Source organism: Lithobates pipiens, unplaced genomic scaffold (assembly GCF_037356315.1).
Source record: "Lithobates pipiens isolate NorthernLeopardFrog02 unplaced genomic scaffold, aLitPip1_a1.2 Scaffold_16, whole genome shotgun sequence".
NCBI classification, from domain to species: Eukaryota; Metazoa; Chordata; class Amphibia; order Anura; family Ranidae; genus Lithobates; species Lithobates pipiens.
Window position 1 is genome coordinate 430,903,630 of NW_027507748.1, and position 22,317 is coordinate 430,925,946.

At 41.2% G+C, this 22,317-nt stretch overlaps 1 protein-coding gene across 2 annotated transcripts in view; it reads right to left on the reverse strand.

Annotated features, from left to right (window-relative positions):
* Nucleotides 1-22,317, reverse strand: part of SH3RF3 (SH3 domain containing ring finger 3) — a 609,268-nt gene that overhangs the window by 281,384 nt on the left and 305,567 nt on the right. For both annotated transcript variants that reach the window (XM_077482583.1, XM_077482584.1), the window contains exon 2: nucleotides 6,189-6,464. In XM_077482583.1, coding sequence (XP_077338709.1) covers nucleotides 6,189-6,464 — 276 coding nt within the window. The remainder of the gene's footprint in view (nucleotides 1-6,188; nucleotides 6,465-22,317) is intronic.

The following is a 22,317-nucleotide window of genomic DNA, read 5'->3' on the forward strand; positions in this document are numbered from 1 at the left end:
GAGAGGAACAACATCAGTTCTTCTCACTGTGTCCCAGGAATCAAATGCTGTGGTCGCATTCTTACCGGGCTCCCCGTTCGCTTGGGAGAGCCCAGTAAAGGTGGTGGCAGGAGGGGGGGACCCCCTTCTGCCACCTATAAAAGTAATCCAGTGACTTCTTAGCCACTAGGAATACTTATTCAAAATCACTGGGGCTAAAAATATTGTGATCATTACTGCAGCGATAATCAAGATTTTACCCTTATTATTAAGCAGTAATAAGATGCTCCACCTCAGGGTCCTTCCTTAAAGAGGAAGTAAACCCTGATGGGTTTACTTCCTCTTTGATTCCCTGCAAAGTTAAAGCATAATGGACTACTATTCATCGCATAGTAGTCCATTATGTGTCACTTACCTGACACAGGAGCCAGCGAAGTCACCGCTGTCCCCTGTAGTTCTGAGCGTCCATCTTCTTGGTGGGTCTCGCTGCTCCGGCGCTATAATTCGCCGGAGCAGCGATGATGTCACTCTTGCACATGCACATGGGAGCCGACACTCGTGGCATATCGCCACGATCTGCGGCTTACCCAGTGTGCATGCGCCGTAGACAGCGGTGGCTGTCTTCAGGTAAATATCTCCTAAACCGTATAGGTTTCTTGGACCTACAGGTAAGCCTTAATCTAGGCTTACCTGTAAGTCAAAGTGGTTTGTAAGGCCGCGTACACACGGGCGGACTGTTCGCCCAACTAAGTTCGTCAAACAATCCGACAAACAGTCCGTTCAAAATTAGCATGAACGGACTTGACCACACACGATGAGCGAACAGTCCGCTGAAAACGTGCGTGATGACGTGTACAGCACGTACGACGGGACTAGAAAAACTACGTCCTATACACTGCAATGCAACCTTCGGCCGTGTAAACCCTTTCTGAGCATGCGCGATACTTAGTCCGTCCAACTTGCCTACACACGAGCGGACTGTCCGCTGAAACCAAGTTTGGACGGACAAAACCAAGTTTGAACGGACTGTCTTACGGAAATTCCGTAAGACTTTGTTCGTCAGACTGTCCGCTGAAACAGTCCGCTGAAGCCCACACACGAGCGGACTGCCCGCTGAAACACTGTTCAGCGGACTAAGTTGGGCGAACAGTCCGCCCGTGTGTACGCGGCCTAAGGGTTTACAACCACTTTAAGCCCTGCAAAGTGCCGGAAGAAAGCCAGAAACTCTGAAGGGGAAGGTAGAGGGGGAGTTGCCCATTCCAGTTGTAGATTTAGCCCAGCGAAAGGTAGGATCTTTGAAAGCAGCTTCCCTGTGCAGCTCTGCTTGAGACCATATCTGTATTATTTAATACTGACCCCTGTACTGTGCCCACTTACCCATCCCATGAACTGTGCCCTCTTGCTCCCCCTGTACTGTACCCTACTGTCCCATTTACCATGTCCACTTACCTTCACCTGTACTGTACCCTCCTACCACCTGTACTGTGTCCACTTATCCTCCCCCTGTGCTGTACCCTCCTAATACAGTTAATTTGTATCATACGTATAGCAGAATATCTGTGCTAACCCCAAAAATAAAAATGAAAAAGTGCTGCAACTAAAAAAGCCTGAATATTCAACTGGTAAATATGTATAACAGATAAAGTGCACAACCAAAAATGAATTAATTAATTGGAAAAAATTGAATAAAAAAACTCCCTGTATATATAAAAATGCAAAACATGTGATATAACCATATAATTAAGGTACAATATTAACGTGTAAATTGTCATCCATAAAGTACTTCAATTGGTGCAAATAAAAGTGCCGGACATTCAGTAGATCAATTAGTTGTTCTGTTCATCAAAAAAACAATAAATCAGTGCCACTTACCGGAATTGTTGGATCTCAAATTATAGAGATCAGTAGGGCACACACACTGATGCGTGGTGACGTCAAGACCTGTAGCTCCACCCGACACATATGTATGGGGAAACACGTCAGGTCTGCCTTATCTGTGAAGAATTATTATTGGAGAGTTCGCTATAGGAGAGAGGATCCTGTTACTGCATGAGTCTGTGGATGTGCTTTCCTCATCCGAGTGATCCCCCCTGTGTGTGCCCTTCTGATCGCTATAATTTGAGATCCAACAATTCTGGTAAGTGGCGCTCATTGATTCGTTTTTTGATGAACAGAACAACTGATTGATCTACTGAATGTCTGGCACTTTTATTTGCACCAACTGAAGCACTCTATGGACTACAATCTACACGTTAATATTGTACCTTAATTATATGGCTAGACATGTTTCGCATTTTTATATATGCAAGGATTTTTTATTTATTTTTTTCCAATTAATTAATGAATTTTTGGTTGCGCACTTTATCTGTTACACACAGTTAATTTGTATCGCTTTAATTATTTTTCCCATTATGGCCGTGAGTGAGGCCTCATTTCTTGCCTAAGGCCTAAGACCTAACTCCTTTCTTTAAAAAGGCCACAATCTTTCCAAGGTTTTAGGATTTATAGAGTTAACAGAGATGAATCAGTTTGCCACTAAACTAAGCGATCATGTGTCCATAAAAATCCTGGTCGGTATGTGGCCTTTGAGAACTGTAGCATGCAATAGCTTTTCTAGTCATTTATAATATTGGTCTGCCATGTGTTATAACATAAATATGGGGGATGTATACAGCCTTCGTGTAGACTGTATACACAGATACATCTGGCATTTACTAGGCTAGGCAAGATTTTATATACAGTGTTACCAGACAGACACTCTACTTAGATGAACCCAATTTGTATAGTAACTTTTTTCATTAGAGCACATAAAATAAAGCGTTGCACAAATAGATGCAGTTATTTGAAGGACAAGCTAAATATAATCGTATTTACTTATAACCTTTAGTCTTGTTTCTCAGTATTTATGCTTTTACTACAGAATTGCCTACAATTGATGTTTTTTTTTCTTCTCAGAATTCTTTTTTTTACAGTCACATACTAGTCATTTTATTTAATTCTATCTGGTCTCTGGCTTGTCTTTCAGATTCACTTGATCAGCAGCTCAGCTTTTGAAAGTTTTCCCCAATTAAACTTCTGGCCTGTTCATTGTACTGAGGCTGACCTTCCAAGATGAGATTTGTCACTAAAGTGTCTGATCTCACCTTGTCTTTGCTCTGCAATGTACAATGCTCTCCTCTGCTTTTTTTTTTTTTTTGCTGCTTGCCTTTATGTTTCTCAATCTCCTCCTGGTATTTTCAACAAATTTTTAGTCTGTTCCTAGCCTTATACATCTTCCATGCAGGATGTCAATTGGCTATATCTATTGAAAGTATGATTCAAAGAGACACCTATTCTCCGTACATTCCTTTTCAGTTCTGCTAAAAGCCGCAAACTTTCTTTAAGCTAAATTATTGAGTCTTCACTTTTCTTTGGTCAACAACACTTGTAAAAAGGGCATAGCTAGTTGGACCAATTATTGTGCCTTGTTTCCCTTTTAACACCCTGGGGTAGTTTATCGATATTCATAAACTCTTCAGCACTGAAAGCCTACTTCTTCTCCCTTATCTGTTAGGGCAGCAAATTATCTCCAATTCTGTGCGCACAGTGTAGTGTTCGGTCCTACAATCATTCAATAGAAAAAGTCTACCTGTCCAGTAGTTCTTAATTCAGTCTAGGAATAGCTGTAGTATAATAGGCACTATGTTCATGAGAAATGCCTTGTTGCCATTAACCACTTTCAGACCGGACCATTTTGCTGGCTTAAGACCAGACCAGTTTTTGCGATTCGGCACTGCGTCGCTTTAACTGACAATTCCGCAGACGTGGCTCCCAAACAAAATTGAGGTCCTTTTTTTCCCACAAATAGAGCTTTCTTTTGGTGGTACTTGATCACCCCTGCGGTTTTTATAAACAAAATAGAGCGACAATTTTGAAAAAAAGGCATCATTTTTTACTTTTTGTTATGATAAATATCCCCCAAAAATATATAAAAAAAATTTTTTTCCCTCAGTTTAGGCCGATACGTATTCTTCTACATATTTTTGGTAAAAAAAAATCGCAATAAGCGATTATTGATTGGTTTCCGCAAAAGTTATAGCGTTTACAAAATAGGGGATAGTTTTATGGCATTTTTATTAATAATTTTTTTTACTAGTAATGGCGGCGATCAGCGATTTTTATTGTGACTGCAACATTATGACGGACACATCGGACATTTTTGACACATTTTTGGGACCATTGTCATTTATCCAGCAATCACTGCTATACAAATGCAGTGATTCCTGTATAAATGACACTGGCAGTGAAGGGGTTAACCGGGGGTGGCAGTGTAGGGGTTAAGTGTTCCTAGGGGCGTGTTACTAGCTGTGGGGGGCTGGGCTTTGTTTTAGTGAACACTGATCTCTGCTCCAATCACATGGAGCAGAGATCAGCGTCACTTGTTGCTAGGCAGAACGGGGAGATGCTGTTTACAAGGGCATTTCCCAATTCAGCCGCCCCGTGAAACAATCGCGGGTATCCCCTTGGCAATCGAGTCCGCGCGACCCGTGACCGGACTCACGGGGGTCCCGACTGGCCTGCGAGCACGCCGCAGGCGGCGTGCATGCGATGGCAGGGTGGCATTTAAAAATGGAAGTACCTGTACGCCAATATGCCTGCCCGTGCCATTCTGCCGACGTACATCGGCGTGCACCGGTCGGGAACTGGTTAACACGGTGTCCTGCTTCACCCTGTTTGTGCCCACACAGTGCCATGTGTCCAGGGGGCATGGCACTTTACCTTGCCCTACAATCTTTTAATCACACCTGGAAATAAACAGAAAAAAAATGTTTATGTTTTTTTGGCTGCAATGTGTTGTCCCAAATAAAACTTTTTTCAGCTTTCAGTTTTAGTTATGTAACTTGCAGATTGTAATATTTAGTAAAAAAAACAAAAAAAATGTAAATGAATATCTGCAACTACACTATATTTTCAAAAGTATTGGGAAACCTGCCTTTACATGCACATGAACTTTAATGGCATCCTAGTCCATAGGGTTCAATATTGAGTTGGCCCACCCTTTGCAGCTATAACAGCTTAAACTCTTCTGGGAAGGCTGTCCACAAGGTTTAGGAGTGTGTCTATGGGAATGTTTGACCACATTTGTGAGAGCAGGCACTGATGTGACTAAGACGGCCTGGCTCGCAGTCTCTGCTCTAATTCATCCCAAAGATGTTCTATCGGGTTGAGGTCAGGGCTCTGTGCAGGCCAGTTTCTTCTCCCCAAACTCACTTATCCGTGTCTTTATGGACCCTGCTTTGTGCACTGTTCCAAATCATTTGGTGGAGGGGGGATTATGGTGGGGGGTTGTTTTTGAGGGGTTTGGCTTGGCCCCTTACTTCCAGTGAAGGGAACTCTGAAGGTGTCAACATACCAAGACACTTTGGACAATTTCATGCTCACAATTTTGTGGGAACAGTATGGAGATGGCCCCTTTCTGTTAAAATATGACTGCGCACCAGTGCACATACAAGGTCCATAAAGACATGGATAAGTGAGGTTTGGGTGACTGGCCAGCACAGAGCCATGACCTTAACCCGAAAGAACGCCATTGACATGAATTAGAGAGACTGCGAGCTAGGCTTTCTCGTCCAACATCAGTACCTGACCTCACAAATGTGCTTCTGGAAGAATGGTCAAGCATTCCCATAGATACACTCTTAAACCTTGTAGACAGCCTTCCCATCAGAGTTTAAGCTGTTATAGGTGCAAAGGGTGGGCCAACTCAATATTAAACCCCAAGACTGAGATGCTATTAAAGTTCATGTGCATGTAAAGGCAGGTGTCTCAAAACCTTTGGAAATATAGTGTATGTTTTCATTTAAAGTGGACCTGTCTGGGTTATCAAAGTTGAAAAAAATGTACACATGCTCTTTTCTACAGCCCTATCAAGGTGACTGCTAGCAATTCTTTAACCTTTAAATAATCCACATAGAGCCTTTTATCCTGCAAGAAAACCGTAACTGAGGTCTTGCATTCTCTACAAAGCTATTCCTTGGTTCCTTCTTCCCCCCAACCAATGACATCACAGTTGTTTAACCTGATCTAAAGTAATATTAACCAAGATGTTCAGTTTTGAAATTGATCTGGTACAAATAACTTTATAAATCTTAGCACTAAGTATAGATATATATACTATACATATATATATATATATACTTGTCAAATACCCACAAAACTAATTTCTGTACCTTGGTGAATGTTAAACAATCTTTATCTTGATCTTTATCCTTGATTTCAAAGTCATAAAGTGCTTTTCCTTGTGGAGGAGGCTGGTTAAGTGGTTTGATGCACTGGATGTAGCTGGCAGGGAAGAATCCACGGTTTCCATTTAACTCTCCATGATACCAATTTTCATCCACCTTCCGTCTCAGAATAATGATATCACCCTTGTTGAACTTCAGATCCCCGGGTTCCTTTCCTTCATAGGTATACAGTGCTCTTCCGCATGGCAACTGAGAAATATTCTGGCAAAGAAAGAGAATATCACGTTAAAGACAACCTCATTAGAACTGTAGCTAGCTTGTCAAACTGGGAAAAAGTTACATCATCAAGTAAAAATTTTTTATGCAAAATGTACACTTCTTTGTATAAAACATTATGGGATCAGTCCTCTCAGAAAGTTTTTTTTCCAGTTTTTGGTAGGTTTTACTAGGGTAAGAGCACTGAAAGGTTTTTTTTTTTGTTTTGTTTTTACAATAGTTTAATTCTTTACTTCTACATCTGATCTTTGGTCACTTGTTATAGCAAGTACAAGAGGTCTCGTACACCATATTATGATTTTTAATTGACTTTAATTAATGCAGAATCAAGTGTAACTCCATGAAAGACGGCGATAGAGCTGGCAACTTTGGCTGAGAGATCTAGTTTTTGAAGCCCTTAATTAATTTCCCATTTCTATGATAACTTTTCATTCCTATTAGTTATAGAATTTGTAACATTCAGACACTGAATTTGTTTGCAGTTCATTGAAGCTTATGTATTTTTTTAGGAAAGCCAAATAAAAGATTGTCGTTCTGACAGGGAAGAAGATAGAAGTATTGTGTTCCTGACAAGCGGGAACATTGATCTCTGTCTTCATCCAGTCAGACCATCCCCCACACAGTTAGCAAGCACCTCCTAGGGACACACGTAACCCTTTGATGTTAACCCCTTCCCTGCCAGTGGCATTAGTACAGTAACAGTGAATATTTTTAGCACTGATCACTGTAAGCCCTTGTACACACGGTCTGAAACTGTTGCATACACACAGTCGGACAAAGTTGTCGGAAAATCCCATTGTACATAACGTGATGACGTTATTTCGTTATGACGGGACTACGTTCAGGCTAGTAGCCAATAGCTTTGGTCTAGGAATTTGTTATGAGCATGCGTGGCACTTTGTCGGAGTAGGCTACACATGATCGGAGTATGTCCGATCGGAGCATGTTGTCGGAAAATTTTATAGACAAGTTGGAAAACTTGGTCCGTCGGATATTCCCGACGGAAACAGTCCGATGGAGACCACACACAGTCGGATTATCCGACAATACAGTCTGATCGGACACATTCCGTCGGAAACTCAGATCGTGTGTACAAGGGCTTATAATGTCGCTGGTTCCCATACAAGTGTCAAGAGTGTCAGGTGGCCGATTCGTCATCCGCAATGTCGCAGTATCACTAAAAATTGCTGATCACTGCCATTACTAGTAAAAAAATTAAAAAATAAATAAAAATGCCATAAATATATTCCATAGTTTGTAGACGCTATGACTTTTGCGCAAACCAATAAATCTATCCTTATTGGGATTTTTCTTAGCAAACATATGTAGCAAAATACATATTGGCCTAAATTGATGAAGAAATTAAATTTTTTACATTTTTTTACTGGATGTGTTTTATAGCAGAAAGCAAAAAATATTTGTTTACAACGCTAAAAATAAAAAACGCAGAGGTGACCAAATACCACCAAAAGAAAGCTCTATTTGTGGGAGTAAAAGGACATAAATTTTATTCAGGTACAGCGTCATACAACCACGCAATTGTAAGTTAAAGTAGTGCAGTGCCGTATCGCAAAAAAATGGCCTGGTCATTAAGGGAGTAACTCTGCTTTAAGCTGAAAAAGAGTTTTGCTACTTGCTGTGCCCTTCTCCTCTTCTAAATACTACATTGATTCCTGTATCCATCCAGCTCTATGTCCATCTCCTGGTCTCCACTCTTCTCTCTGTGCTCCCACAAGCTTGGCTCACACTGCTGTCAGTCAAATGCTGTGAGCCCAGAGCAGGACATTGAGGTTAACCCACGCTGAGCACATCAAAAGATGCACACAGCCTGGCTCGAGAGCAAGACTGCACTTCTGCCCCAATAACAAATACTTGCTCTGGGGGCGGAAACTGAAGAAATGGAGCCAAGATCTTCAGTGGGGGCCACTAGAAGAGGAGGTTTTGGCTGCTCTAAAAAAAAAAAACATTGAACAGAGCAGGCGAGTACAACTTTTTTATTTTAATAAAAATTGAAAACAAACCAAAAAAACAGCCTTTACAATAGCATTTAGAATGATTCCCGATTCCCTTTCATACACGCAGAAAGCCGTGACTTACAAGCTTGTGCCACAGTAACGCCATTTTCTCATTTTGAAACTCAAGAACCACAAGGTGTAGAACTTTCTTACAAGATAGTAGAAGATAGTTGTCTTATGAAAGCTAGCTGTGGCTACCAGATGTGTATTCAGTACAAAGAACAAATCAGCATTATAAGAGATGTGGCTGAAGACAGCCTACATAGTGCATGACAAAATATTCACCAACAACATTTATTCCCACAGAGGCTGCAATCCCCAAAGAACAAACCATACAGGACTTCCAACCTAATTACGCAATCCACATGCATATATCCAGCCAGACCAGACCTTGTCTAATTTACCTGGATACTATCTGCTTTCATACGTGAATCTACATAGGGGCAGCATGACTGTTGCCATGAGGCAGGGGTGGGAGGTTCCACTGATTTCCACCTTAAAAGTATTTCCCTTCTGGTGTAAGACAGACAGAAGGTTATACAGAGCTTAGTATATCTGTCCCCCTCTACCTCCTCCAAATGACCCAATAGCATAACCAGAGGGTCTAGTGGTACATTTGTGCCACACAGGTCACTCAAAGATGTTGCTACTGCCTCCCAGTATGGATGAAGTTTACGGCACAACCAAACCATATGCCAGAAAGAGCCTATTTCTCGTTTACATCTAGGGCATTTTGGGTCCCTCTGAGGGTATATATGGGACAATCTCTGTGGGGGTGTAGTAGACCCTGTGGAGAAACTTGACTTGTATGAATATGTCTTTGGCTGCTATCATGGAGGGCATAAAGGAGGACACACAAACCTCCCAAATGTCATCATCTAGGTTTGGAATGTCCAACCTCCATTTATTCAGAGAGCATGACAGTTTGGTGTCCTAAGACCCGTCAGGTATAAGTAGAGGGAAGATAAGGGTTTCCCCATCACTCCAAAGGTTAGGAGGTGTTCAATAGAATCTGACTCCGGACCACCAGTTCTACAAACTGTGCCCCAAAGGCACACAAACCCCCCAAATGTTATCATCTAGGTTTGAATGTCCAACCTCCATTTATCCAGAGAGAATGACAGTTTGGTGTCCTAAGCCCAGTCAGGCATAAGTAGAGGGAAGATAAGGGTTTCCCCATCACTCCAAAGGTTAAGAGGTGTTCAATGGAATCTGACTCAAGGACCACCAGTTCTACGAACTGTGCCCCAAAGGCATGTCTCAATTGCCAGTATCTAAACTGAAAGGATCCAGGAAGCGAGTACAATTGCCAATCATTCCTGGAAGGACATGAGTCTACCATTCAGAATCACATGCTTTAAAGTAGTGATCCCCTTCTTGGCCCACAGGAAGAGAGGGGTCCGGAACAGTATTAATGTGTGGGAGCATTGGCTTTCCCCAAAGGGATGTGTTAGGAGGAGATTCATGAGAGGGTTTCCTGTAGATCACCCTAGCATCCTGCCAAACCTGTATTGTAGTCTTCATGGAAGCCATCAAAGAGGGGTGTGCCCTAACTCCCTGAAAGTAGCTGCCTCTAAGATAACCACTGGATTCTGTTTAGGCTGAGAGAACCACCACTGCACCGTAACAAGGTCAGCTGCCCAGTAGTATAGTTGGAAGTTTGGGAGTGCCAATCCCCCTCCAGACAAGGGAAGGTACAGTATACGCTTTGCCACTCTGGGGGGTTTCCTTGTCCAAAGTAACCCACCACTCCCTCCAGCCTCCCCCAAAAAGTTTTAGGGATATGTGATGTTAAATTCCAAAAAAATAAACAAAAAATTGGGTAGATATATCATCTTTAGTAAGTTGACCCTACCTGCAGGGGTCAATGGGAGAATATGCCATGCTGCACATTTGGTAGTAAGTTGTGTCATAAGGGGGTGTATATTTTTCTCTACATATTCATCCATTTTTCCAGTCACCTTAATCCTCAGGTACATGAACTCATCCACCCACTGGAGGAGAGTACGGGTATCAGTGAGAGAGACCGAGGGGTCCAGTGGGAACAGGACGGACTTGTCCCAGTTTATACAGATACCCGAGTACCGGCTAAATTAATGAAATAGGGCCAGCATGGAGTGAAGAGATGATGAAGCATCTTCAAGGTAAAGTAGGATGTCTCTAAAGTATAGACAGATTTTCTTCTATTGGACTCATATACCCCTCAAACCCCTCGCCCTCCTATCTGCTCTTATATACCCCTCACCCTCCTATGTGCCCTTATGAGGATAGCCAGGCATTCTAGAGCTAGGGTAAATAGTCCAGGGGACAATGGACACCCCTGTCGTGTTTCATGACCCAGGAAAAAGGGTGCTGTTAGTACGAATTCTCACTTGTAGATTAGCATATAGCATCTGTAGCCAGTTTTTAAACCTAGGACCAAATCCAAATTTAGATAGGACTTCCCAAAGGCATCCCCACTCCAGGGAGTCGAAGGCCACCACACCCACCAAGCCAGGTTGAGACATATCAATGTGTGTAAAGTGTATTCAGTATTTACATTTTCATATGTAAAGTACACCTGTACCTCATTTTGACTTTTTAAAAGAAAAAATATGCCTATGTTCAGATACCACAAAATACCTGCTAATACCTTTATGAGCCAGAACAGCCTCTTGAGTACTTTCCTCTGGTTAGGTTTAATTTCATTAGCGGGGACCTGATTTATTGACTAAGCTCTACCAACTTCCACAATCCCCTAAGACTATCTCATCATCCACCAAGGTTGATCTCACTGGACAGGACAATAAAAGTTGGTGGAGCTTATTTATGAAGCTGAGAATTTCAGATATAAGAGGTGCATAGGATACCGTGTTGGTCAATAATAATGGTATCAGCAGCCAGCAGTGTCTGCTCTTAGGAGGAATATTTATTTTGGAAAGTTTTACATTTCTAATTATGACTAAATTATTTATTATCTAATTTTCTGAAATATACTATTATAAAATGAGGTAATCTAAATAAGACACTCTGCACTTACTCATTTTTAAGATCATTGGGAGTCGATGGTACCCATGCTGCATATGCACCCACCTCCACCTCTGATGGCTAATGAAATGCTGAAGTGAAGGTGTATCACATACAGTTTAGTGGGGCTTTCTACTGTTCTGCTTTACAATATCAAGTTTGTCATAACATTACCCAGATTTTGCTTTTGAATCTACGTGCTGGTTGGCTGTAACATAATAGTTCAAATACTGGCATGTAATTATCATGCTCAAAACTAAATCAGTGACACTTGCCGAAAGTGATTCAACCCAAGTTAATGCAAACACTCTCTTGTAGGATAATTTATTATAAACTCCTTTATGTTGTCAAGCTTCGGCAATAACTCAAAACAATACGGTGGATGAACAGTAGGATAATCAGCGCTGAAACAGGATTAAGCCCGTGGCAACCAACTGACAATTGATTTATCATCACATTGTAATGTTCTTAATTAAATTTCTTTGTTCTTCAGATTTGTAGATATAGTAGAGCATATTATTATTCTAGCCAGTAACTTGTTTACACTATATGGGATGTGATAGAAATTTGACTATTTTTCGCTATTTACTGCATTAGACATACACAAGATTTTAGATTACAATTTTTTACTCTCATCATGAATTACACACATTAGCTAGGAGATTATTATCTGGTGACTCCAGAACATATATTTTTCATCTGGTTTGAATATATAAAATACAGTATAAATGGAAGGGGTCTGATCATGATGTCATGCTTATCTTTCTGCTCACATCACATCATACAATGAGGAATTATCTGAAATACACTAATGATCCATGGAAAATCTGACACTGCTACTCAAATGACATATTTACAATAATCATTTTCCCATACCATTGTCAGACACAATTTTACTGCCATACACGAATTATTTAGTACAGGTACACACATGGGCTTGTTTAATAAAGTACATAACATAGAGCTTTTTTTTTGGTGGTATGTAATCACCACTGGGTTTTTGTTTTGTTTGTTGCGCTATAAACAAAAAAAGACAGACAATTTTGAAAAAAACTTTCTGTTCTAAAACATATCCAATAAAAAAAAAAATCGAATTTCTTCAAAAATTCAAGCCATTATGTATTCTGCTACATGATTTTGGTAAAAAAAAAACAAAAAAAACAATAAGCTTATATTGATTGATTTATGTGATCGTTATAGCGTCTACAAGCGATAGGATGTACAGTATCTCACAAAAGTAAGTACACCCCTAACATTTTTATAAATATTTTAATATACCTTTTCATGTGACAACACTTAGGAAATTGCACTTTGCTACAATGAAAAGTAGTGAGTGTACAGCTTGTATAACAGTGTATATTTGCTGTCCCCCCAAAATAACTCAACACACAGTTAATAAAGTCTAAACCACTGGCAACAAAAGTGAGTACACCCCTAAGTGAAAATGTCCAATTTGGGTACAATTAGCCATTTTTCCTCCCTGATGTCATGTGACTTGTTAGTGTTACTAGGTCTCAGGTGTGAATGGGGAGCAGGTGTGTTAAATTTGGTGTTATCGCTCTCACTCTTTCATACTGGTCACTGGATGTTCAACATGGTACCTCCTGGCAAAGAACTCTCTGAGGATCTGAAAAAAAGAATTGCTGCTCTACATAAAGATGGCCTAGACCAGTGATGGCACCCCAGATGTTTTGGAACTACATTTCCCATGATGGTCATGCACTCCGCAGTGTAGTGGAGCATCATGGGAAATGTAACATCTGGGGTGCCAAGGTTCGCCATCACTGGCCTAGGCTATAAGAAGATTGCCAAGACCCTGAAACTGAGCTGCAGCATGGTAGTCAAGATCAGATAGCAATTTAACAGGACAGTTTCCACTCAGAACAATCCTCGCCATGGTCGACCAAAGTAGTTGAGTGCACGTGCTCAGCTTCATATCCAGTGGCTGTCTTTGGGAAATAGACGTATAAGTGCTGCCATCATTGCTGCAGAGGTTGAAGGGGTGGGGGGTCACTATGTCAGTACTCAGACCATACGTTGCACACTGCATCAAATTGGTCTGTATGGCTGTCGTCCCAGAAAGAAGCTTCTTCTAAAGATGATGCACAAGAAAGCCTGAAAACAGTTTGCTGAAGACAAGCAGACTAAGGACATGGATTACTGGAACCATGTCCTGTGGTCTTATGAGACCAAGATAAACTTATTTGGTTCAGATGGTGTTAAGCATGTGTGGCAGCAAACAGGTAAGGAGTATGCCTACAGTCAAACATGTTGGTGGAAGTGTCATGGTCTAGGGCTGCATGAGTGCTACAGGCACTGGGGAGGTACAGTTCATTGAGGGAACCATGAATGCTAACATGTACTGTGACATACTAAAGCAGAGCATGATCCCCTCCCTTCGGAGACTGGGCCACAGGGCAGTATTCCAACATGATAACGACCCCAAACACACCTCCAGGATGACCACTGTCTTGCTAAAGAAGCTGAAGATAAAGGTGATGGACTGGCCAAGCATGTCTCCAGACCTAAACCCTATTGAGCATCTGTGGGGCATCCCCAAACGGAAGGTGGAGGAGCACAAGGTCTCTAACATCCACCAGCCCCGTGATGTCCTCATGGAGTAGAAGAGGACTCCAGTGGAAACCTGTGAAGCTCTGGTGAACTTCATGCCCAAAATGGTTAAGGCATTGCTGGAAAATAATGGTGGCCACACAAAATATTGACACTTTGGGCCAATTTGGACATTTTCACTTAGGTGTGTACTCACATTTGTTGCCAGCGGTTTAGACATTAATGGCTGTGTGTTGAGTTATTTTAAGGGGGCAGCAAATTTACACTGTTATACAAGATGTACACTCACTACTTTACATTGTAGCAAAGTGTAATTTCTTTAGTGTTGTCACATAAAAAAATATAATAAAATATTCATAGAAATGTGAGGGGTGTACTCACTTTTGTGAGATACTGTATGTATATATATATTTTTTAATACTAGTAATGATGGCGATCAGAAACTTATAGTGGGACTGCAATATTGCATCAGGCAGTCTGGCATTAACTGACACTTTGATACTTTGCGGGAACCAGTGACACTACTAATACAGTGATCAGTGTTAAAAATATGCAACGTCACTATACTAATGACACTGGCTGGGAAGAGGTTAAACATCTAGGGTGATCAAAGAGTTAACTGTGTGGCTAGCCAGTGTGTACTGTGTTAGGTGCCTTTACTAAGGCAAGAAATTGATTTTATTCTTTGCTTTGCAGGAACACAAAATCCACCCCCCCCCCCTCAGAACAGGGATCTGCCTTGTTTACATAGGCAAATCTCAGTTCTGTGTGTATCACCGACGATCAGCGGGTGCCAGAGGATATTGATTGCTCGGCACCCGCATATCGGCTTCTGCTGTGAATGTTCACAGCAGAAGCGGCCCACTGACGGTGCACGCACATTCCCTGCAGGCTGAAGTGCAGAATCCTGTATATATACATGATTCTGCACAGGAGAGCCTCCCCGTGCTCTGGGTCAGATGACAAGTGATTAAAGATCCATTTTCATGCAACGTTTTAGTTGCCATCACTTTTTCCTGCATGGTCCCCAGTTAAACTACAAGCAGCAGTACCACTGCACAGAGTGCCGGCATATTCCGCCATTGACACTGCAATAAAACTGATGTTTAGCTGGCACTAGGGTGCACACTACAGGCACTACAGAATAAAATAAGGGGAAAACTATTTTATTTAACAAGAAAATACTTTGCTCATGTAACAGTGCTTTATAAACATAACTATTCTTTTGTCTATAACTATGAAAAGGATGTAGCACCAGGTTTATTGTTCTAAAAGTATGTTAATCCTTAACGGATAAGACTAGAGAATAGGAAGCATCTCTTTAAATTTCATAGGTCAAGTTGGCTTGTTAAATCCTTTTATATATCCATAACATGCTCACCAAATCTCATTGTTCTGAGCCATAGATTAACAATACCAGAGCTCTCTGCAGAACATGGTCTTTAGTAATTGAGGGCATTGATTTTCACTCATGCCTTGTGGGTTAAGAATCCTTCTGCCATAGGTTAATGCTTGAATGCGCTCAGTTTTAATATACATTGGTGTTTAACTAGATTTAGCTCAATTCAAGGATAAAACGAGATGCTCATTTAAAAAAAAAAATGTTTTTCTTTGATAAAAAGAATATTCAGTCACTCTGGGCTTTAACATTTGTCAAACGTGATATGACAGAAGACGGAATTAGTGTATACAGAATTGGTGATGAGAGGGTTTACATTTACAGGCATGTCAAATTCAAACCAACAAGCCAAACTGAATGGAATGTATATTGAAGGGGGTACACTTTCATGAAACCAAAAAAAAAATGGCACAATAAAAAAAATATATATAGCATATACAATTGCTACATGAGTCATATTGTAATTGAATGATGTTAAAGTTAGTAGTTAAAGTAGTTAGCAGTTAGTAGTTAGTAAAGTAGTTAGCACTTCCACCTAGCACTAGGGCCGTCAGTTTGAATTTCACCATAGCGCTACCTGCCTTGAGTTTGCATGTTCCCCATGTGCCTGTGTGGGTTTCTTTCCACGCTCTGAAGACATGCTGGTAGGTTAATTGGCTCTTCTCTAAATTGACACTAGTATTTAAATGTATGAATGTGAGTTAGGGACCTTAGATTGTAAGCTCCTTGAGGGCTGCTACTGATGTGACTGTACAAAATATACAGTTTGGTTCATATATATTTGGTCATCGGCATAATTTTCAAACTTTTGGCTCTGTATGCCACCAGAAAAAATTAAAACAAAACAATCCTAATGAATTTGAAGTTCCGATTTTCAGCTTTAATTCAAGAGGTTGAACATAAATATCAAGTACAAATTTTAGGAACTGCAACCATTTTTAAGCACAGTCCCCTCATTTTCTGGGGCTCAATTGTAATAGGACAAATGAATATAATCATGAATAAAATGTTAATTTTTAATATTTTGTTGGAAAACCTTTACTGGCAATGACTGTCTGAAGTCTGGAATCCATGGACATTACCAAAGACCAGTTTTCCTCCTTTCTGATGCTTTGCCAGGCTCTATCTTGATTTGAATTGTAATATCAGTCAAATGCTAAGGCTAAATCTACTCCCATCTCCATTCTAAGACTATTCTATCTACCCTGTAAAAGAAAAGATCTGTATACTTACCTTTCCTGTAGCTGATTTGCTCCGACCACATGACCAGCTTCCAATGCTGGTTTCAGTGTAGAGGAGGGGCAGCCGAACCAGAATACCCCATCGTAAGCCTATGGGTGACCTCATCAGTTAGAATTTGACTACAATTCCACTTTATAGCAAGCCCTCTCCTGTGCTGAACCTGATTGTTCCCAATTCCTTCAAAAACTTGCATCTCCACAATATAAGCCTTTGAAGTTTCAGAAGCCATCTTGAGCCCATCTCCATTTTTTTTTAACATCTTCAATTATCAATCAATCCATGCTCTTCCTAATCCCTATTGTCATTGTCCACCTCTCACAGATATTAGCTTTCCTTGCCATCAATCATTTTGTTCCCGGACATTATATAAAATAACACTTCCCTGGCATCACTTTAAACATGCATGCTCAAGCAATTTTTAGCAGATTTCACAGCTTCAGTCTGCAGCATCCAGTGGCGAGCATGCAAGTCTAAATTAAAAGAAGATCTGAGGCAAGGTATGGTGATATCTATAGGAGTCTTCTTCAACATTGGTAGCTTTACCTTACTTTACTGCAGAAATAGAAGTTTGGAGATTTCCAGACCCTTATTTATTATTTGTTTGTGATTGATTCTAAAACTACGCCAGCCCTTTTACTCAAAAATTGTAAATAAAAGAACATAAAATGCACTTTTGTAAGGAAATGGATTTTCTGAGACACAAAGCACTAACAATAAATGAAGCTTAAGAAATGCCACCAATGCAAAAAGTCTAACAAACACGGCAAGTGTAGTTATTGGAGTTTCATTATAAACTGGCAACACATACATAGTATTGCTATTGTATTTTGTGTAATAGATTTAATAAGAACTGCATGAAAACAAAATACAAGTTTTATCACTGTGTAAAAATGAAATGACTATACTTTCAGAAAGTGCTGATGGTGCAAGGTAGGTGTAATTTCACAGATCATATAGTCTGTCCCAGCAATCCTCTCTCGCATTTCTACTCTAGCTTCTGTCACTGCTCCTGTGAATGGGGCAAGCACCTTCACCTTGTACTAATGTGCTGTAAATTGAATTCCACAACGTCTGTGACTGATGAGTGTCATACTTTATCTTGGGCATTAAATCTTATGGGTTCTTCTCTCTCTATCTCATTTCACAGACATGAAGCTTTTGTATGTTTCTTGCTGTTTTAGTTAGTGATTTGCAAAGCTTTAAGCAATGAACATGCAGCAATAAAGGCAGCAAATACAACTAAGAAATATTTTATTCCTAACTGTAGATGTATCTTTATTAGCCACCTTAATGAGTTTCGCTGCCTAAATGTAATAATTTGCACAACACTCAACACACTGAAGATATACAGGTGAATACAAAAATGCTGATCATAAAACACAGGGTTTTCATATATGTATCTCTGAAAGAGATGCTACATAGGACATGTTAAAGAAAAGAGAATTAAAGTATTAAGGGATCAGCATTCTTTGAGGAGAACGTATCACAGAAACAAACTCCTGTGCATGATGGCTCAAATGGCAGTGGTCATTCTCAAAGTCCAGGAAAATTAAAGGCAGCAGTAAGTGGCTTTACTAGGTTGCTTAGTATACATGAAAATATTAAATACGTGTTCTAAAAGAGTTAGCTTTTAATGCAGGGGGGTTCAACCTGCGGGCTGTGGGTCACATTTAGCCCAAGATGGCTAAGAGGCCCAGCACAAAATCGTAAGCTTACTTAAAAATTTTAAATTTTTCAGATTTTTTGGTAAAAACGCATCTAAAAAATTCTGTGTCTCTTTGCTGGACTTTTTACATTTTTATCTTACCAAAAAAAGTCTCCCACTTTTCACAATCACACCTTATTCATGTCATCAGTTTTCAGCAGCACAGATATTTGTGTGCAACTATTTTCAAGGATGTAGCAAAATTAGAACAAAAATATCTAAAGAGCACTTTGAGAATTCATTGAGAATACTACTACATCCATGGAACTAGATATTGATGCGTTTGTTTATTAAAAACAGTGTCAAATATTGCACTAGTGGGGGGGAGCCGTGCCCGGATGAAGACCTGAGCAGACATGCCTGTGCTGAGCTCTTGCCATCTTGAGTTTATCCTGTGGATTAGTGCCGGATAATCGGTCTCTCTGGCGCTCTAAGCGGAGATCCTTACCTTTAGGAGGAGCGGCTACATAGCACCTAAATCCTCCAACACACATCACGGCCATGGACAGGCACCGGTTTCAGCCATCCCCTCGTGTACCGACGCCATCTAGCTTAACAGACTGCATGCTCTGCTCACAGAGATGGAGGGGGACACAGCAATGGGCTCTGCTCCCGAAGCGGCAGAGGTGCCAAGAGCGCCGGATACACCTCTCATCCTGACAGCTATAGAGCAGAGCAGGACATCATTATTAGTCAGCATTGACCATTTATCAGAGGAATGTAACCTCATCAGGAATGACCTGAAAAATATAAGAAGCCACATGAAGGAATCGGAGACACGTGGATCAAATGTGGAAGACTGCACAGAACAATAGGCTGGTATGATTACTGAGCTGCAGCAATCAGTCAAATATCTGCTAAACAAAGCTGACGATGCTGAAAATCGCATGCGTCACTATAATGTGCGAGTGTTAGGTCCAGGGCCGTCTTTAATATCGATTGGACCCTGGGCAAAAAAATTCTTGCCCCCCCCCCCCCCCGTTGCAATTTCACTCTCCACCTGCTCTGAGACATACAATAAATAGCAGCTAGACTTAAAATCAGTTTTATCAGATCAGGCAGCAATTGCAATTGGTTGCCAGCGGTTACAGCATATCATTACTGCTTAATGACTGGTTGCTAGAGGTTACAGCACACATTACGGCTCACGGGTTACAGCAAATGATTTCTGCTTGTTAATTGGTTGCTAGAGATTACTGTACAATAATACTGCTCACTGATTGGTTGCTAGAGATTACAGGATATTATCTACTCACTGCAGGGGAGCATGATATACATATGAATGCCACCTTTATTTACATATCAATGCTATCGGCCGCAGCTATTTAATTAGTAATGCTTCTGCTATTTACATAGGAATGCCGGTTATTACATGTAGACACAGGGTCTGCAGGTGAGTCATCTTTACATAACAATAGGGCAGAGCTGGGCAGCATTAGTACCAGCACTTCACACTGAGATATCGGGACAGAGCACATGACTAAAACTTCAAGGGACAAGGGAATTTAAACTGGGATAGTTGGCAAGTATGAGGCAGCTGCTTTGGGCCCCGCAACAATGACAGGGCCCCGGGCAACAGCCCCTTTTGCCCTGCCTTAAAGACGGCCCTCCACCTGAGGGGCTGATCAGGTGCCTATGGGCCGCCAAATACCACGGGCCCCACCACACCCCTTCCTAGTTCGCTTCCTAAATTATTGTGATTGCGACCGTATCCTGCCTGAAGCCCCGAAACACCTAAATCTCCAACATGGAAATGCAAAGATAATGCTGTTTGTGGATTTCTCCCAAGAACTCCAGAAGAAACGTAAAACCTTCAATGATGTCCATCCCCGCCTTTGTGACTGCAACCTTAAATACAGCATGCTATCCCCAAGTCACCTGCAGGAGCAACATGAAGGTACTGTTAAATTTTTTGATACTTCTGATGAAGCGGATGCCTAGCTTGCCAGATTGCGATAAGCCCTTCTTGCCCCTCTTTCCATTGTGGTTCCCTTCCATTTTCTGCTGTCGCATGGTGCTCGAGCACATATGCTATCTGCCTGCCCTGATGGAGGAACTATTTTTCCTCTTGTTATTCTTGTTATTTTTCTATTTTTCATAAACACGGGCAGGAGTTATATGGTTGGGGGTAAACCACCTACCAACTCACAATGGTGGTCGACCTGCCCTCTATGTCTCCTGTGCTTTACATTAACCATTTTTTGACTGGATCCAAGCTGCCTTCGTTTATATCAGGAATTCTAGCACAGTGACACTGATTTGTTATTCTACACTGCAAGACTTCCTCAACCCCTGCCTGAGTAGTTTTCCTCCAGTGAGGACGGATTCTGGTTGGATCTAGTTGCCAAAGAAGAGATTGAGTTCAGGTTTTGGGTATTCAACTGGCCATAGTTTTTTTGTTTGTTTTTTTTTGCGTTACTCCATGGTCAGTAGGGAGTTCGCAGTTTATTGTTTGTTTGTTTTGTACGCTCTATATCCACTGGATGATGTGTTCTATGTCCTGTGTTATGTCAGTACTCACCTTACTCAGAGCCATTATTTTTTGCATTTACCCTTGGTCCCCAAGGGGACTGAGCCTCCACTCATATTTATTATCATGCTATATCATCATACGTCACTGCTCTTATGGAACTAAAACTTATCTCATGGAATGTACAGGGTCTAAAGGACAAGTTTAAAAGAGTTTTGATGTTTAAATATTTAAATAGTCACAGGTCCCATATTTTGTTGCTGCAGGAGACTCATCTTCTAGGGAATAAGATCCTGGAGCTTCATAGACCCTGGGTATAGCAATCATTCCATGCAACCTATTCCAGTTATGCAAGGGGAGTGTCCATCATATTAAAAAAATCTCTTGCATATAAGGTCCTGCATCTAAAGACTGACCCGGAAGGTCGATTCATAATTCTTTTATTAGAGATTCAGGCAGTGGTATATTCCCTGCTGAATGTATATGTTCCCCCTCCCTTTAACCAGTGGGTCCTATATACGGTATATGAGAACTTAGCCATACTACAATTTGCACGACTATATATTGCCGGAGACTTCAATTCTATGTTGGATCCGTCTCTGGACTCGTCCAACCCAAATAGAGTGTATGCACCTGATTTATTTCAATGGGCACAAGCCTTTAACTATACTGAAATTTGGAGATGGAAGCAGCAAACTTCTAGAGCTTACTCTTTTCACTCCACCACTCGCAAATCAGGCTCCAGGATTGACCTGGTCTTTGGCAATACCTGTGCCCTGGCAGTAGTAAGATGGGTCTCGTACTTACTTGCAGGCCTCTCTGACCATGCCCCTCTTGAGGTCACATTGGAGTTGTTGGACACCAGAGGTCGAAACTGTTGGCACTTAGATGGTCTCTCCTAAACTACAACAATATTGAGAGCTCAATGAGGATTCAGCCTTGATGCATGTAGTCTGGGAAGCCTTTAACACCAATACTAGGCGAGAGTACATTTTAGCTATCAAAGCAGTTCACTCTGAAATGTCCTCTCTGGTACAGGTACTGGAGGAGGGAGAGACCAAGGCTGCTGAGGCTTTTTCTGGCTCCCCGACATTTGATCACTTTAGCCAGCTAGCTGAGGCAAGAAGAGCATTGTCTCTGCATCTTGCTTCGGCCACACACTTGTATCTAAATTCACTGGCTGGGAGGATCTTTGAGTCTGGAGACAAAAACAGCACACTCCTGGAGAATCTAGTTACTGACTCTAAAATACAGACAGTGGCGTCAGAGATTTGTTGTTTGGATGGCCAGGTGATCTCTGATCCCCAAACTAATTCTGAAAGAATTCAGATCCTTCTATGAAAACCTATACAGGGCAGTCCCTGGCTGGCCTGATGAACAGCTTAAGGAGTTTTTACAATATTTACATCTACCCACTCTCTCACAGGAAG